The sequence below is a fragment of the Ammodytes marinus genome, assembly GCF_949987685.1.
Source record: "Ammodytes marinus genome assembly, chromosome: 23".
In the NCBI taxonomy this organism is placed as follows: Eukaryota; Metazoa; Chordata; class Actinopteri; order Uranoscopiformes; family Ammodytidae; genus Ammodytes; species Ammodytes marinus.
The window spans coordinates 3,462,836-3,478,019 of record NC_137227.1 but is presented as its reverse complement, the minus strand read 5'-3'; the positions used below and the strand labels follow the sequence as shown (position 1 = coordinate 3,478,019).

At 39.7% G+C, this 15,184-nt stretch overlaps 2 protein-coding genes across 2 annotated transcripts in view; both read left to right on the top strand.

Annotated features, from left to right (window-relative positions):
• synpo2a (synaptopodin 2a) overlaps positions 1–141 on the top strand; it is a 23,599-nt gene extending 23,458 nt beyond the window's left edge. Inside the window, exon 5 of the mRNA XM_080051648.1 lies at positions 1–141. This exon is cut by the window's left edge and continues 2,435 nt beyond it. The gene's annotated coding sequence lies outside the window, so the exon portion shown is untranslated.
• Positions 142–2,103: 1,962 nt separating this feature from the next.
• myoz2a (myozenin 2a) lies at positions 2,104–14,811 on the top strand. The gene is made up of 6 exons (XM_080051649.1): positions 2,104–3,022; positions 3,963–4,063; positions 4,952–5,118; positions 7,737–7,875; positions 12,301–12,484; positions 14,240–14,811. Exons 2-6 carry the CDS (start codon positions 3,982–3,984, stop codon positions 14,463–14,465), a joined length of 798 nt encoding a protein of 265 aa, XP_079907775.1. The 5' UTR covers positions 2,104–3,022; positions 3,963–3,981; the 3' UTR covers positions 14,466–14,811.
• The last annotated feature ends 373 nt before the right edge of the window (positions 14,812–15,184 follow it).

The following is a 15,184-nucleotide window of genomic DNA, read 5'->3' as shown; positions in this document are numbered from 1 at the left end:
AGAGCTGTAGTTAAACAAATGCAAATGAAAATTGTCTATTGAAGTTTTCTTAAGCTTGTGGATGGATCTCCTGCAAGTCCATGCTGGTTTCATTTTTATTGCCGTAGATGTGTGCATGTAACACCCTGGTTCTTGCAGTGATTGTGCACATTTTATTTTAATGGTTTAATTTTCATTCCACAAAACTTGAGTTATGGTGAAGGAAATCCTTTCACATGCAGAATACAATATGAGTGGCATGAGAAAAGTAAAGGCTTATAAACTTGGGGAAAAGGTTAGCGCTATTAATTAGCATGTTGTGGGCGGACGTGTTGTTATGTAAGCGACCTAATAAGTGTGACTAATTCACTTGTTTACCGGGCGCATTTTAATTAGTGCATTAGCATGTGGCCACAAAGTACTTAGAGAGAGACAGAGAAAGAGAGTGAGGGAAGATGAGAAGCCATTTTTTTCTTTAGGTACCTGGAAAAAAACAACAGATGAATTGTCATGTTGCTGCCTATTGTATATGAAAAGAAATGGGATGCAGTAGTCCATTAGGGGAGTGATGTTTTTTTAAGTTGGGTAGAAGTTGTAGTTAGGACTACAAAAAAAAAGATTGTTTCAGTAAAGTATATGTCTATTGGCATTTGATTACAGTATGTTATGGGTTTGTGACTTGCGTTTGCTTTGGGATTTTGTGTTTTCCAGTGAGTGTACATAATGCCATAATGTCAATTCTAACCAAGCATTCCCATAAACATAAATTAGATTTATCGCACAACATTGGGTTGTGTTGTCAACAGACATGCACCCTGACATACTGTAGTGTTATACTGTGATATAATTACGCTGTATTGCTTCCATTACAACAACGCCAATTATGGTAATAATAACAACAATAGCAGCAATCAATTTCTCTTCCAAGCTAATTCAGATTTGGATTCACTTTTTTTCAAAATAAAATACACCCAAATAGCACTATTTTACCAATTGCACTGTGTATGTGTGTGTGTGTGCTCTTTGCTGTCTATTTCAAGCATGACATACTTTGCTTGGGGCCATATAGCGTGCTGACACATTTTTATATGACGTGTTGTCTTGGATAGTTACTGGCTCCGTATCCATGGGAGGGGTTGGTGGGGACTTGTTCCCATGGTGACCCACCAGTTACATAATAACAGTGGGTCCCTACTGTGGCTGGGCCATTAGAGAATGAGAGATAATGACACAGAGAGGGCATGGTAAACAGAAATTATGTCCCTACCAACTTAGATTTTGTAAAGTCGTGCGGTGGGATTCAAATGCTATTAAGGCGAGACACTGCAGATGAATGGGATACACTTTCAACAGATATCATCATGGAACTTTGTCAATTGATTACCGGCATTAAGGCAATTATTTTTGCAATGATTATGGAAAGTTGATGTAAGTGCTTATTAAGATAATGGCCGTCACACATGGTTGTATAGGAGAAATATACAGACACAGATAGATAGACATGTACATAACATTTGGTAAATTTTATTTATACTAGTATGAAAGAAGATATGTTATGGAAGCAAAATAACCAAAGGTCCAGTGCTTGAAATAAACAATGTGTTTGCCTGCAGTGTTTCACCTTAAACAGGGTGGAGCTTAAGTCAGGGTATGAACAAGCATGAAGGGCAACACACTAAAATATTTAATTTTGTGTATGGGGTTGCTGGCATTTCAGTATGCCAATAAACTTGCTTCTTCTAGCATCCAACCTTATGACTCGTCCTGGCCCCGCTGGGTGTGATACACTTAACCTGCCTTCCTTTGTTTGTCTCTTCTACCAAGTTAATACATAAAGAGCAACTCAATTTGATTTAGGAAGGTCAATTAAAACATAGTGAGTGGATTATGTGGGCGAAGCCCATTAGGCCTGGGTCCATTCCTACATCACATGATGGCATTTAAAACAAATAGTATCTGATTGTTCAGCAGGCCCTGAGGGTGCCTTCTTGTTCCCAGTGCGGAATGTCCCTAACTATATTTATTGTTGGCTGTGCACTGCAACGCTACTGTGCAAATGAAGACAATTGCAGCTGACACAACTTTATTTTGATGTTAAAGCTTTGTCAGGATGTTTTTAAAGAGGTTTTTTTCAACCTTTGGTGGTTTACAATTCAAGTAGCCTAATGCATACATGGTTGAAATACATAGTTAAGAGACAAGTTAGCTAAAGGTATGGATACACATTTCTCCATTGGAGATAAACAAGATAGCTAAAATGAATGAAATAAATGGTTATAATATAAAGCTAAATGTATCCTTATTGATAAAAGGTTGAAATAGATAGCTTAAAGTAGGGTTAATGTAAAGACATCCGGCCTCTGCCAATCCAAGTGGTTGTAACACAAATGCATAATTTCATTTTCATAATTCATAATCAACTGAAATAGACATGTATTGAACTTTAAGGCTGTTGTTGATAGTAGGAGGGCCTACTCGACATAGGAACTACTCCATATAATGACAATATGATGCAGAATGCAGTAATCTGTTGTAATCTTGCAAAATTGCAGATTTCGACTTTAATTTGATAAAAAATATATTATTATCAAGTTGTTGAGTTGTACCATCTATCCACAATACCTTAGGAACTGCCAAAGCACCCCCTAAATACCAGTTTCCCTGTTGGTAGTCACTGACAAAGACCATCCTGTGCTACTGTCATAACACTAGGCCTAGCGCTGAGATAGATGGAGGGCAAAGAGATCTGTAGTGGCAGCAGGCGGCACTCTAAATTTAGTCTTCTCTCTGCGCTTGTGAACTAAATACCAATGACAACAGACAGACTGACACCCACCCGCCCACTCATTCAGTCACTCACTCTCGGCTGGGTCTGGCTAAAGCCCCCTTTCTAATAACAAGCCCCAGTGCCGGGCAGCGCCAGCACCCACACAACAAGGCTCTCACTACCACCCAGTCTGACCCTTTCTCCCCTTGAGGTGACAAGGCACAACTCAAGACTCCCCCCCACCCCACTCTCCCCAAAGAGGGTCCTTCAGGACAGGTAAGCCATCACCAAGGGCTCTCCACAGGTGTGCTTGTCTTATAGTCTATTGGACACTTTCACTTTAACTCAAGCATGATTCCTCTCACTACTAGCCTACTAACCACCATACAGTTGTTCTCTACATGCCCTGTCAATCACACAGCTTGCCTTGTGCTTTGGTTTCAGAATTATTTTTTTTTAAATATATTTTCTTCATGAATAGTATGTTTTTGATAAATTCATATCTGTTGTCCCTTCATTGCTTGTCATTCTAATGTGAGGAATATGCCGAATGATGAGTTACATATTCCACATCATTTTATAAATAGGCTAAAGAAAAACTGTTCCTGAAAAAAGTTGATTTGTGCTAAAACTAAACTTTTAATTACATCTGTATCTACTAATACTTATCTACATATGGTTTCAATATGGTGAAATCATTTGTATTGTGAATAGACTCCGGCTTTGCATTTTGTAGCCTATTAGGATTTAACATTTACAAGTGTTCCCATAAACCCTTGGTGTGTAATCCTCTCCCTGCTTCAGGCTACTATCTCCTCCACTGTCTCACTCACATGTTGTGTTTGCTGTGACAGCACCGTTTTCTCCATCTGTGTCCTTTTCAGCCCACACTTGGGGTAATTTCTAACATATTGATTCCTTGTCCCCCTGACACAGCTCTATAGAGCCCGGTTGCCGTGTCTGAAGAGCATGTAGTGCTTGGCGTTTAACAGTCCAAGGTTATTTAAAGGGATGTGCTAACTTTGCCCTTTTCGCTGGCCCCTAATAAATTCTCCCGTGCCTCGGTGGGTCTTTTCCTTTGTGCGAAGTGTGAATGTTTGACATGGGCCAATCGATGGGGCCCGACATGCAACCCGCCTTGTCTTGCTTGTGTGTCTCCTTGTCGTGACAACGTGGGCTCTAATGATGTATATGTATACGCTGTCCAACTCCACAGGGGCACGACAGCAGCAACCATGTCCCAGTTCTCAACCATGACGACTAGGGAGAGGAAAATGCAGGCGGCAGCAATTTGCAGGGAGGTTCAAGCCCAGGAAGGTATATAGCCATAGATCGTTTTCCTCCTCACTTCCTTGTTTCTCTAATCTACCCTTCCGACCTATCAGTGTCTCTTCACTCTTTCTCTGGTTGCATCCACACGTTGCTTCCTGCTTCCTTCTCAACTTCTCAACACCTCTACGTTCCACTATCTTTGTCGTCCATATACCCAACACGGAATCGGATTTAACACCATATAACTTACAGTTCAAATTTAATTCTCGGACATATTAATTGTACTATAAACATCCGGCTTGCCCCCCGGCCCCGGCCCGACACACACACACACACACACACACACACACACACAACCCCCCCCCCCCCTTCATTTGCCACCATTGCAGCAGTTGCCAAGCGTCCCCTCCTCTACGGCCCTGCCTATAAATACGCCAATGAATACTTTTATGGGCCAAAGTAACTAATCCCTTTGTCGTTATCCTTTTGAACACGCTATTTCCAGGCGAGGACAACTGGGCCTGAAGGCTCATGACAGCTGAGAGATATTCTGGCCAAATTACGCAGGCCTCATTCTTGGATATAGGCCTCTGACATCCCCATGATCAGAATGCAGTAGCTAGCACGTGGCGGCGAAACACAAAACAAGCCCTTCGACATGAGTGGATTATAAGGGGGAGATAATTCCCCATTCATCATAATGACAGGCCTATACCAAGTCAGCAATCCATATATAGAGGGGCCTTTTTTTTCTTTGTGAATATCATTTGTGTTCAATTAGGTTTGTTGGGTTGGTGGGTAGGTATAGTAAATGTAAAAAAATACATTGTGTCTTGTCAGTAATTAAATCAATGTACAAGCAGGCCTATGTAATGTGCTGTATAGGCCTACACAAGCTCTTTAGTTGTTTGGTTTGTCTCCCTGTGTGTCCAGGTGGGGAGCTAGATCTTGGGAAGAAAGTGAGCATGCCCAAGGACATCATGCTGGACGAGTTGTCCTTCGCCTCAAACCGGGGCTCCCTTCTCTTCGAAAAGCGCAAGAGACGCAACGAGAAGTTCACCTACGAGAGCATCCAGAACGAAACCAACAAGCCCTTCAATGTAAGCACACACTGTGAATACACCCAATCCCTTTCTTCAGGAGGTAGATTAAGAAACATACCCTGCGTTCCGAATCGCTTTCTTTCTTCTATTCTACATACTGCATCCGACGATAAAAATAATCTAATTAGGATGCAGTAGGCATACTATTGGGACTAACTTTTACTTATTTATTTCATCATAACATTGCGCCTTGATCTTGCCTCTTGCTTTTATATCCGTCGCATCCCTGTTTGTTTTCATATTGAGGCTCCGTTGATGTGACGACACTTCAGGTTCGCACTGGATTATGGGTCAGAATCGCCCAAATAGGATGCTATTTTCGACACTTAAAATCTTGGCCGGATGTAGTAGACATCCGGGTCTTTCTAACTATCCTAAATCTGGCCACAAGAATCGGGACATCCTAAATATTTTTTCTACCATACTAAATAGTAGAAAGTAACCGATTCGGAACGCAGAAAATAACATATGTTTGTAGGTTAACTATGGAGCCATAACCAGGAGGATATGGTTAGCTTAGCTTAGCTTATCGTAGCATAAAGACAGGAAGCAGAGGGAAAAAGCTGCTCTTCCACTGTCAAAAGGACAAGGTAAAGGATATACTGCAGCTTTACGTACCTTGGCTTACTTTAGGCGAGCCACTGGTTGATGGAGAGATTTTTGTCAATTTAGCTTCCTTAACATTTGAATACAGCGATGCTATAGTTCAAAAACATCTGTGCAACAATCACTATTTTTACATTGTTTTTCTTAAGGCCTTTGTCCTCCGGGTATGCTTACCCAAGAACAACAGCTGGCTTCGTAAAAAAAACACTACCGTTTTTGTCCAAAGGGGGCACTAGAATGAAAACAAACTGAAATATCCTTGTAGCCACTTAACCAAACACACTTTGATAAATGGCTTCTTGAGTGTGTTTTCTTCATGCACAGTCATCCATTCCCCCCCCCCCATATCTTCTCCCTCCATCACATGAAAAACTTTCTCACAATACCTTACATCCTGGCAAGGCATATGGGCCGCAAATGGAGCCCTTGAAGTATTTATTTGACTTGTGCCACACACAGACATAGAGCGGCACAGAAAAAGTCGCTGTGAAAAGTCTGGTCATAAGTAGCTTTATTAATGTCACTTTCTGTATGAATTGGCAGTATGCCAAGTCAGCGTTTTTCCTTTTCCCAGCACTATACTTATCTTAGTCTGACCTCGTCACACATAAATCCATTCACGAAACCAAAAGGCTCTCAGTTTAATTCAATCAAGATAGACTAACTAAGTTTTCTCTTTGCTTTATCTAATTAATTAGCAGCACTAGTTATGCACTCTTTCATTTAGTTTAGTGTGGTGCCCTTGTGTGGCGTTTCAATGGCTTCTTCAAGTACATTACAATAGATGGAATGTATTGTGCTCCAGGGAAGTTTTTTTTCCCCCACTCATCTTTGAAGTGAGGAGGACTCACACACTGTATCTCTGGTTTGTTTATTGCTCGAGGCATCGGGAGGGATTTTTTGTTTTCAAGTTGTCAACATTTCCTGAGGAAGTCCTGGAGTAAATCACCATGAACATTTTTTCAGAAGGGATGAAAAGCTGGATGCCTGGGCTGCAGTACATTTCTCCCCAGCAGCACACAAGGCAGTGTTTCTAATGTCGAGGGAAAAGTGGACACACTGGCAGACAATGTATCTGTGTTGTTGTGCTGTTGTTGGAAAATGCATAAGAGGTCAATCCAGGTTTTTGATAACCCAACAGAATAGCATGGAAAATGTGGTTTAACTAAGAATCAGCAAAGCATTTAGCAGCTATTTTGTGGTATTTCTTAGAAAGTTGGTGGCCACAAAAAAAAGAGAATAAAGTGACGATTTGGACAGAAATTTGGGGTTCCATCAGGGGGCCTGGAATATAACTCAAAATGAATGCACATGTTGCTCTGTCTTTTGCTGCCTGTGCCACTGTTTTGCGAAGAAAAAAAGTGAAAATATGTCAGTTGTGCTACAACTTGTTTCCTCTGCCCCCAAGTGGCCAAAATCAGTCAATGCAGGTTGAAGGTTGCAAGCCACTCAATTAAGTTGACCTTGATGTGAGATACATGACCATTCCATTTAAAGGTGAAGTGAGCAATATATTTACGTTAATTTACGTGTTAAATCACTCTATATTCATACAGTGATCACTTATATAGTGTGCACGCTTCATAACACAGGTCACCCACTCTGATGTAATGGGCAAATAAACTTTTCTGGGATCCCACAACCTGATATCCAATCAGAAGATAGAACGCTACAAACTGGTGCGTCTCTCTGCCGGTGCATGCGCAGAGAGCGACAGATGGGTGAATGTTTATGTGCCTACAATGGCGGAGCAGGTAAAAATCCTTCCCAATGTCTGTTTTGATGGTTTTTATCATGTTTTATCACGGATCTAAGATGATGCTAGATAAATTGCTGCTTGAAGACCGCAGTGCATTAATGTGGTGACGTAGGGGCGAGGGAGGGGACTGCTAACTGCAGTCACTGACAAGAAGTTAGTTAAAAGAACCATTCCGCTCACAGTACCTTTTAAAGAGATATAGTTCACTCTTCCTTTGATCTCAAACTTCCCTCTCCAATCTTCCCAATAGAACCCAATGCTTTCTCCAATGGAGAATGGTAGTGCTGCGGAGGACGCAGAGAACAACTCGGGGGTTGATCAACCACCTAACGTGCCCTCTGACTCAACAGATACAAAAGTGGAGCCAAATCCAGACCTCATCGCCCCGGGTAGGTACTAGGGATACAATATACTGCACCACACCACTATAATAAATAAACAAGGACCCAAAAAGCATTGCAGCACTGATGCACAGTACCGTAGCTATAGGCCAGGATCTACAAACAGGTTGACCTCTGTTAAAACCTCATTGACCTTATCCAGTCTTTGTGTGTGCAAAACATTACAGAGGGGAACTGCATTCCATTTAGTACATCGTCACTGATAGAGACCAGGCCTGAGCGGAACTGTGTTTTTGGATTTATTAAACTTGTTTTGGTATCATTTTGTCACACCGAACGTCCTATTTGCATGTGTATAGCATGTTCTTTAACATATTGAATGCAGATGAAAAAATAATTTGCTCCTGGTGAATGGACTGTGTGAATGTGCTCTCCATAAAAAGCACTGGATGTGTTATGATAGGAATTCAACTGTTTTTCATTGTGTGTTCTCGCACTTGCTTTGGACGTGTAACATTCTGTTCTTGGCTGGAATCTGCTGGCCCTCGGCACAATGTGATTACATCTTTTTATTCTCCCTCTCTCCGCCTGTCTCCTTCCCTTCTTCAGACTTTCTATCTTCCGCACACGTCTCTTTTACACATGTACTCCTCCACATTCCCCCTGTTTCTCTCATGCCCTATCTTTGCACTGTAAAAAATGAAGGTTTGAAGGAATACTGCCTACATTTGAGCCAACGTATTATCTTAAACTTATCAATCACAAGTATTGTAACTTTGAGATTTGCGTTCTACATACTAAGATTTCCCAAAATTTAAAGTTGTGCCAACTTATAATGTTTTGTTTCAGAAGTTTTTTTTTGACAGATATAAAAATGTTAAATGTTGAATCAAAATTTTGACCTACTTAGTTTTGTTTCTTATCTGTATGACAGACAGTAAAGTAGGCAACACTTTTCTTGCATGCAATTTCTTGTATGTATAATTCAAAAATGTTCTATATGAAAGATAATTTTTTTTTATGAATAAATAATAAGTTAGATTATTGGTTAGTTGGCTCAAATTTACGTAATTTTCCTTAAAACGTAAGAGTTTTACTTGGCCTCAAAACTGGAACATCTAGTGCAGACAGTTGCCTTTTTTTGAGTTTTCCAAACTTTTTTTTATTTTTTTCAGTGTTTCTTTTATTTCCTCGTGACAATCAGTTTTTGCTAATCTTTTAACAAAATCCGGAGTTTTAACCCACGGGAAGTGTTTCCTGTTTGCCTCTCGTGCAGCTGATACCATCAGCTCTGCGCTCGCATCCTCCCTCATGTCTCAAGTCTGCCCAGTTGACACAAAAACCAATACTGATTTAGATTTTTGGATGAGTATATGTCTACACAGGGGTGGGGTGTTATATTTCTAGAGCTCAGGACTAGACACACCACCCTTCAGTGGCCGAATGAAGTCACTCCAGCTGTAGCTGAAATCAGGCCAAAGAGCATTAGGTATCAAATGGTAAGACCTCTTAAAATAGCACACTGGTTCACCCAGGAGTGCATATTCCATGCTGCTCCACTGGTAGCACCATGTCTTAACCGTGGTTATGGTGATTGACTTAGTGGTTAATGGACACTTTAGATTTCAAAATAGCTTTATTGACAATAATTGGAAAAAGATAACCAGCTAATGATGTGGAAAGCTTTAGCTAGAAAGTGGTAACAACATTATTGAGTCATTTACCACATGCAGTAGAATTATAGCTGCAATAGTGCACATATATTTGTTTGAGTTTAAGTAGTGAATAGGGTAAAATGTTTAACTTAGACATTATCATAAACACTTTATAATTTGATTACTAATATAAAACAATTATATGCAATATTACATTTTAAAAACTGAAAACTATTATAGAAAGTAGAGTTGATGTAAGTGCTTACGAAGTTTACATTTTTTGTTGAAAGTATTGAAAAGAAAAATCTTGAGATAATGGCTGTTTAACCTTCCTCTCGTGTTAGGGTCGCCACCGACCCGTTTTGGTTTTCAAATGCATAAAAGAACCACTTACATTTTGTTTATTGCTTCAAAATTTCTTGACTTTGTCAGGAACCTCTATTTCAACAAAAAAAAAAAAAAAAAAAAAAATTTCACTTAATTATAAAATGCTCTGGTGGAAATTATAACACTGGTGGTGTTAGGGTCGTTTTCGACCCGGTTATATAATAAGATGTAAAAAACAATAACTAGAGCCAAAACTGAAATCTTAAGTGCACTGTCAGCCAACACAATGACAGTCAGCTCCTCTCCCAATCATGTGAGCTCTGGGGGGGTTCTCATTTTTACTTTTTTTGCCCTTATACCTGCATAAAAGCGAAACAAACAGACGGGCATATCCAGACATGTGAAGTCAATTCAGTATAGAGTTAGTGACTTGCAGAGTGCACATCTCCTATTTGCAGTATTCAAAAATGAGGAGATATACAGTGAGCCAAGTTCTGGATCATGTTTTTGGTGAAAATGGCCACCTGATTCTAAAAATAAGAGGTGTCAGGTCTGCCGAAGCACTAAGGACAGAAAGATAAACGGATTGTGGTTTACCTGCAAGAAATATCTCTGCAAAGAACACTAAAAGTGTTGCTTTTTGTCACACATCTGTACACACACACATACACATGCACACAGAGACTTTTATTCTGTTTCTTTTTACTAGTTTTGGAGCTAGTAATTGATTTCGATTAGTTTGATTTGTTGATTGGTTGTTGTTTATTTGACCTTACAAATCTATATTTTGTGTTGTGACTTGTTCTGGTTTTCATTGTGTGTTTGTATAATGCTGAAATAAAAGTTTTTTTGCTCTTTTCTGAAATAAATATTTATGGGTCGTAATTGACCGGTAACACCATAGATGTTAAAAAGGTCAATAATATTAATATGAAAAAATAAATAAAACAAATTTAGTTAAGAAATGTGTTCTCATACCCCTCAGTAATAATCAGGTAACACAACAACCAAATATTTATATATGTGATTCTCTTAAGGTTAATTTTACCATTTTTTAAACTGAAATTGAGGCGCATACTGACAAAAAAAAGGCCCAGCCGCCTACACCAAAAATATTAAAAACAATATGTTCATGGATAAGGACGCCTAACAATGTAACCAAGAGATGAGAAACAAAAAGGATGATAGATAAATGTTTTTAGTGTTTTTTTACAGCTGATTTCAGACACGGGTCGAAACCGACCCGCTAACACCATGGATGGTAGCAGAAAGTTAACACAAGAGGAAGGTTAAGTTGGTTGATCAGGAGAATTATACAGAAGCTAAACGGTCTAGTCGAATAAACAAAAAATAATTAGTTTTTATCGTCTGAAAAAGGACATATTAGGGAAGCAAAATAGACATAAATCTCAACATTGACTAGTGCTTGAAAAAGGTTTTTGCCTGCAGTGTCTCGCCTCAAAACAAAGAATACAAATACATCATACTAGTGACGGGACACTTTATGTTCATGAAGCCATGGTGCTGTCTTTCTCTCTGTCCTTTCAGGGTTTTCCTTTTTTATCCATCTTTTATTTCCAGTGCACAGTCAGTGTGCAGGCTGGGTGTGATTCATTCCTTTCCCAGAAAGACTCCAACACAGACAAATGTCCCACCGCAAGAGCAATATACTCCAATTTGGCCCCAAGAAAATCTCCTACTCAATGTCTAATTGATACTCCCCAACCGAAAAATATGTAAACTTCCCTCAAAGGTTTGTTTGGTCTCTCCTGCTTCCTCCTTCGGGGCTAAGCATAAACTCAGGAAGGGGGGATTGTTTCATTGTGAGAGGTTAGGACGTGACACGACGCCCCCATGTTATGTAATGCCTGAGCTTCGTGAGCCCCCCTAGAGTGAAGCAGCCCGCTTTGAAGGATAGTGTTTTGGATAGGCCTCTCCCATCAACACACACATACACTACGCGGGGAGACATACATGCAGGCATGCAAGTAAATACACACACTCACACACACACAAAAACAAACACACACAGGCACGCAAGCACACACACACACACACACACACACACACACACACACACACACACACACACACACACACACACAGGGAAGACACCCCTTGATTTGTTCTGCTGTGAACTTTAGAAAGAAATAAAGGGCTTAGGAAAAAAATGCAACTGCATTGCAACACTTCAGTCTGATATTAATGATTTGTGACCTAAGCATAACCACATGCCACGATATTTGTTTTTCAACATCTAAGTTTGAATTATCATGTACCACAGGTCTCTAAAAGTTCACATACTTTAGATAAATAAACAAAAACATTCAACTTCTGAAAGCTAAAAGGTAATTGTTTTAAATTTCATAAATGTTCCCATAAAGTAGAAACAATACAGTGTTGTTGGATTATATAAATAAAAAAGATATAAAGATTATTCCATTATTATTGGACATTACATTTATTTATTTATTTATTTTCATTCACTAAGGTTATGGAGGTCCTTTGAAAGACATCCCCCCAGAGAAGTTCAACAGTACAGCTGTGCCAAAATCCTACCACTCCCCTTGGGCCACTGCCATCATCAATAACCCAGACGTGGCTGATACTCTCATCACCTCCCTACCTGAGCCTGAAGCCAGACCAGAACTACCAGGGTACAAAAGTTTCAACAGGTAACAACCTTCCGCCGAAGAAACAAGTAGACACTGTGAAAATGTATCGTATTTAAAGGTGCACAATGCAGTGTCAGAGGAGGCAAGGCAAGGCAAGTGTATTTATATAGTACAATTCAGACACAAGGCCATTCAAAGTGCTTTACAGGGGCAAGATTAGAATGCATAATACACATTAGAAAAGCGAATGAATAGAAATAAAACATTTAAAAGCTAATAAATAGAAGGGGGAATTGTTGCCTGCAGTAAGTTTACAAAACACATTTTTCTCTACATGTTCATTCATAGTATTGAATAATTATATTATCATAAATCAAAACTAATTTATTTTGAGGAACCCTGGAACCAAACGTGAGACTAGAATATGTTTGTAAACCAAACTGTGGGCCCTGCTGCTGTAAACAACAACAGTGAAACAGTAACTTTTCATGAAGCTTTCTAACTTCAAACAGTGTTTCAGGGATCACATTTTCGTGAGAGGAAAGTTCATTTATTCAGTTATGAGGATATATCTTAGAAAATGTTCACTTCTCTGACACGCCCAAAGTTACATGGTGCACCTTTAAAGTGAGCATAAGCAGACATTTTGGTAATCACTTCAGCTGCCATAAAGTGACCATAACGTTGCATTTACGTTTTTTTTAAAATTCATCATCAGTTATCTTTTAGACTACACTGACAGAAATAATGGTAAGGTAGGAGTCCATTTCAGTCCCCCAAGGTACAACACACTACTACACTTATGTTCCCCCTAGGGCCAATTATTGGACCTCAAGGTATCGTTTTTATTGGCCAAAAAGGTACATAGCTTCCCAAAGCAGTGAAATGTACATACTGATGAAGTATTTTTTTCCAAATCGACTTATTATTTGAAGGTGTTACTATTGTATTTCTTACAGAAGATACATTTGAACCTGGAGCCTTGAAATAATAAAAAAATAAATGTTTTGCAAGTAAATTTGCGGGTATGAAAGACACACAGCTGTGCCCAATAAGGTATAATGATGAGCTTTATTTTTTAAGAGTGTACGGTATACAGTAGCCCAAGTAAAGGAGACTCAAAAAGTCATAAAAAATAAATATATAATTTTTGCTCATATTATGATCCATTGGCTAATGTAAGTGGTCATACCAGACTAAGTGAAGGGATGTAGCATCCTGATTGTATTGAGTTGACCAACAGTTTGTTTTATTGCTTACAAATACAACTTTTTTTTATTCATAAGAGGAAACTTGGGATATATTTTGTCAATCAAAATTGACAGAAAGTATATTCTTGCTTTAAAGGTGCTACGAGAAACTATTCAATATTTCAGAAACAGACACATTTTACCTCTGATGATTATAAATGACATGCAACAGCAAACGAGACCATCAGTGCAAAGAATGCTATTTTTAGATTGTTTTTTCTTAATGCCTTGTCATGGTTCTTACCCAGGAACTACAGCTGGCGTAGTAAAACACTATTGCTGTTGTCCATAAGGGGCTGCAAGGATGAAAACAAACTGAAAGTTCCGAGGAGCACCTTTATATTGCGAGTGGGACAAACAAAATACTGTCCTTCATCTAATAATTCACTAGCAGATATGGGCTTCTCCAGCTATACACACTTATCTCTTATAAATATATCCCCAGGTCACTTTATTTGCGTTGCTTTCAATTATTTGCATCACTTCAAAAGGTCACGGCAGACCCACTCATTAGCACAGTATGACTTAACTGTTACAACCGCTGTCACTCCCGTCACCTTCCCAGGGTGGCGACCCCGTTCGGTGGCTTCAACAAGGGTGCTGCCAGACCGGCTCCGATCAAACCCCTGGACCTGGAGCCCCTCCCTGACTACCCAGAGCTCCAGGCTGACAACCAGGCAAGCCGACCCTCCTTCAACAGAGCTGCCCTGGGGTGGACTTTCAGCGGTCCAGTCTCCATCCCCGGCGTGTCCACAGAGACTGTGCTCATCCCTGAGTCAGACGACCTTTGAAACCAGCCATGATAAGTTCAAAACAGAGGAGGCTGTCTACTTCAGTTTTCCCCAGCACCAGAGGGTTATATGATGAACCCCGGTAACGTCTGGGTCAGGCCAGTGTCATTCCTGTCGGTCATTGCCATGTAGAGTACGCAACATCACATTGGTTTTCTAGGCACTGCACTCACAGCATTAAATGAATCATCCTGTACAGTACGCGGAGACACTACAAAGAATAAATGGAATTTGTTGTATATTACTGTGCATACGAGTATTTTATCTTGCGGACACAAGTTTTTCGCTCAATACAATTGTATAGAATACAACAAGTCTTTTTTTGTAAATTTTTCAAGCTTTTTATTTTCCACCACTAAAATTGTTGACATAAATAAAGCTATAATGCGTAACTTTTGTTGTCCCCCCCATGGGGAATTCTGAGTAATGACAATGACACCGTTGGCACATCTACATGAGGTAAAGCCTTCCGTGATCGCATACAGATTTTATACCTTCTGCTGTAAGTCCAGGTTTTTTCTTAGCAGTAGAATCAACAACTGAAACATTTTGTGGCTGACGACACCAGTTTGTGAATGCTGCCATACTGAGAAATACAGAGAGAGTTTTGTGGAGCTAATAGGCTGAATCAACTTTGTGTCAACTTATTTGTCAATGGCTTTCATGTAACCGACATTCATTTATATGAAAAAAGTTACACACTGAAGCTTTAATACACC

Bases quoted from the DNA above. Each gene is read 5' to 3' on its own strand.
- myoz2a (XM_080051649.1), top strand. From the start codon at position 3,982: ATGTCCCAGTTCTCAACCATGACGACTAGGGAGAGGAAAATGCAGGCG. The intron at 7,876-12,300 runs GTAGGTACTAGG...TCATTCACTAAG, and splicing joins TCCAGACCTCATCGCCCCGG to GTTATGGAGGTCCTTTGAAA. The intron at 12,485-14,239 runs GTAACAACCTTC...TCACCTTCCCAG, and splicing joins GGGTACAAAAGTTTCAACAG to GGTGGCGACCCCGTTCGGTG.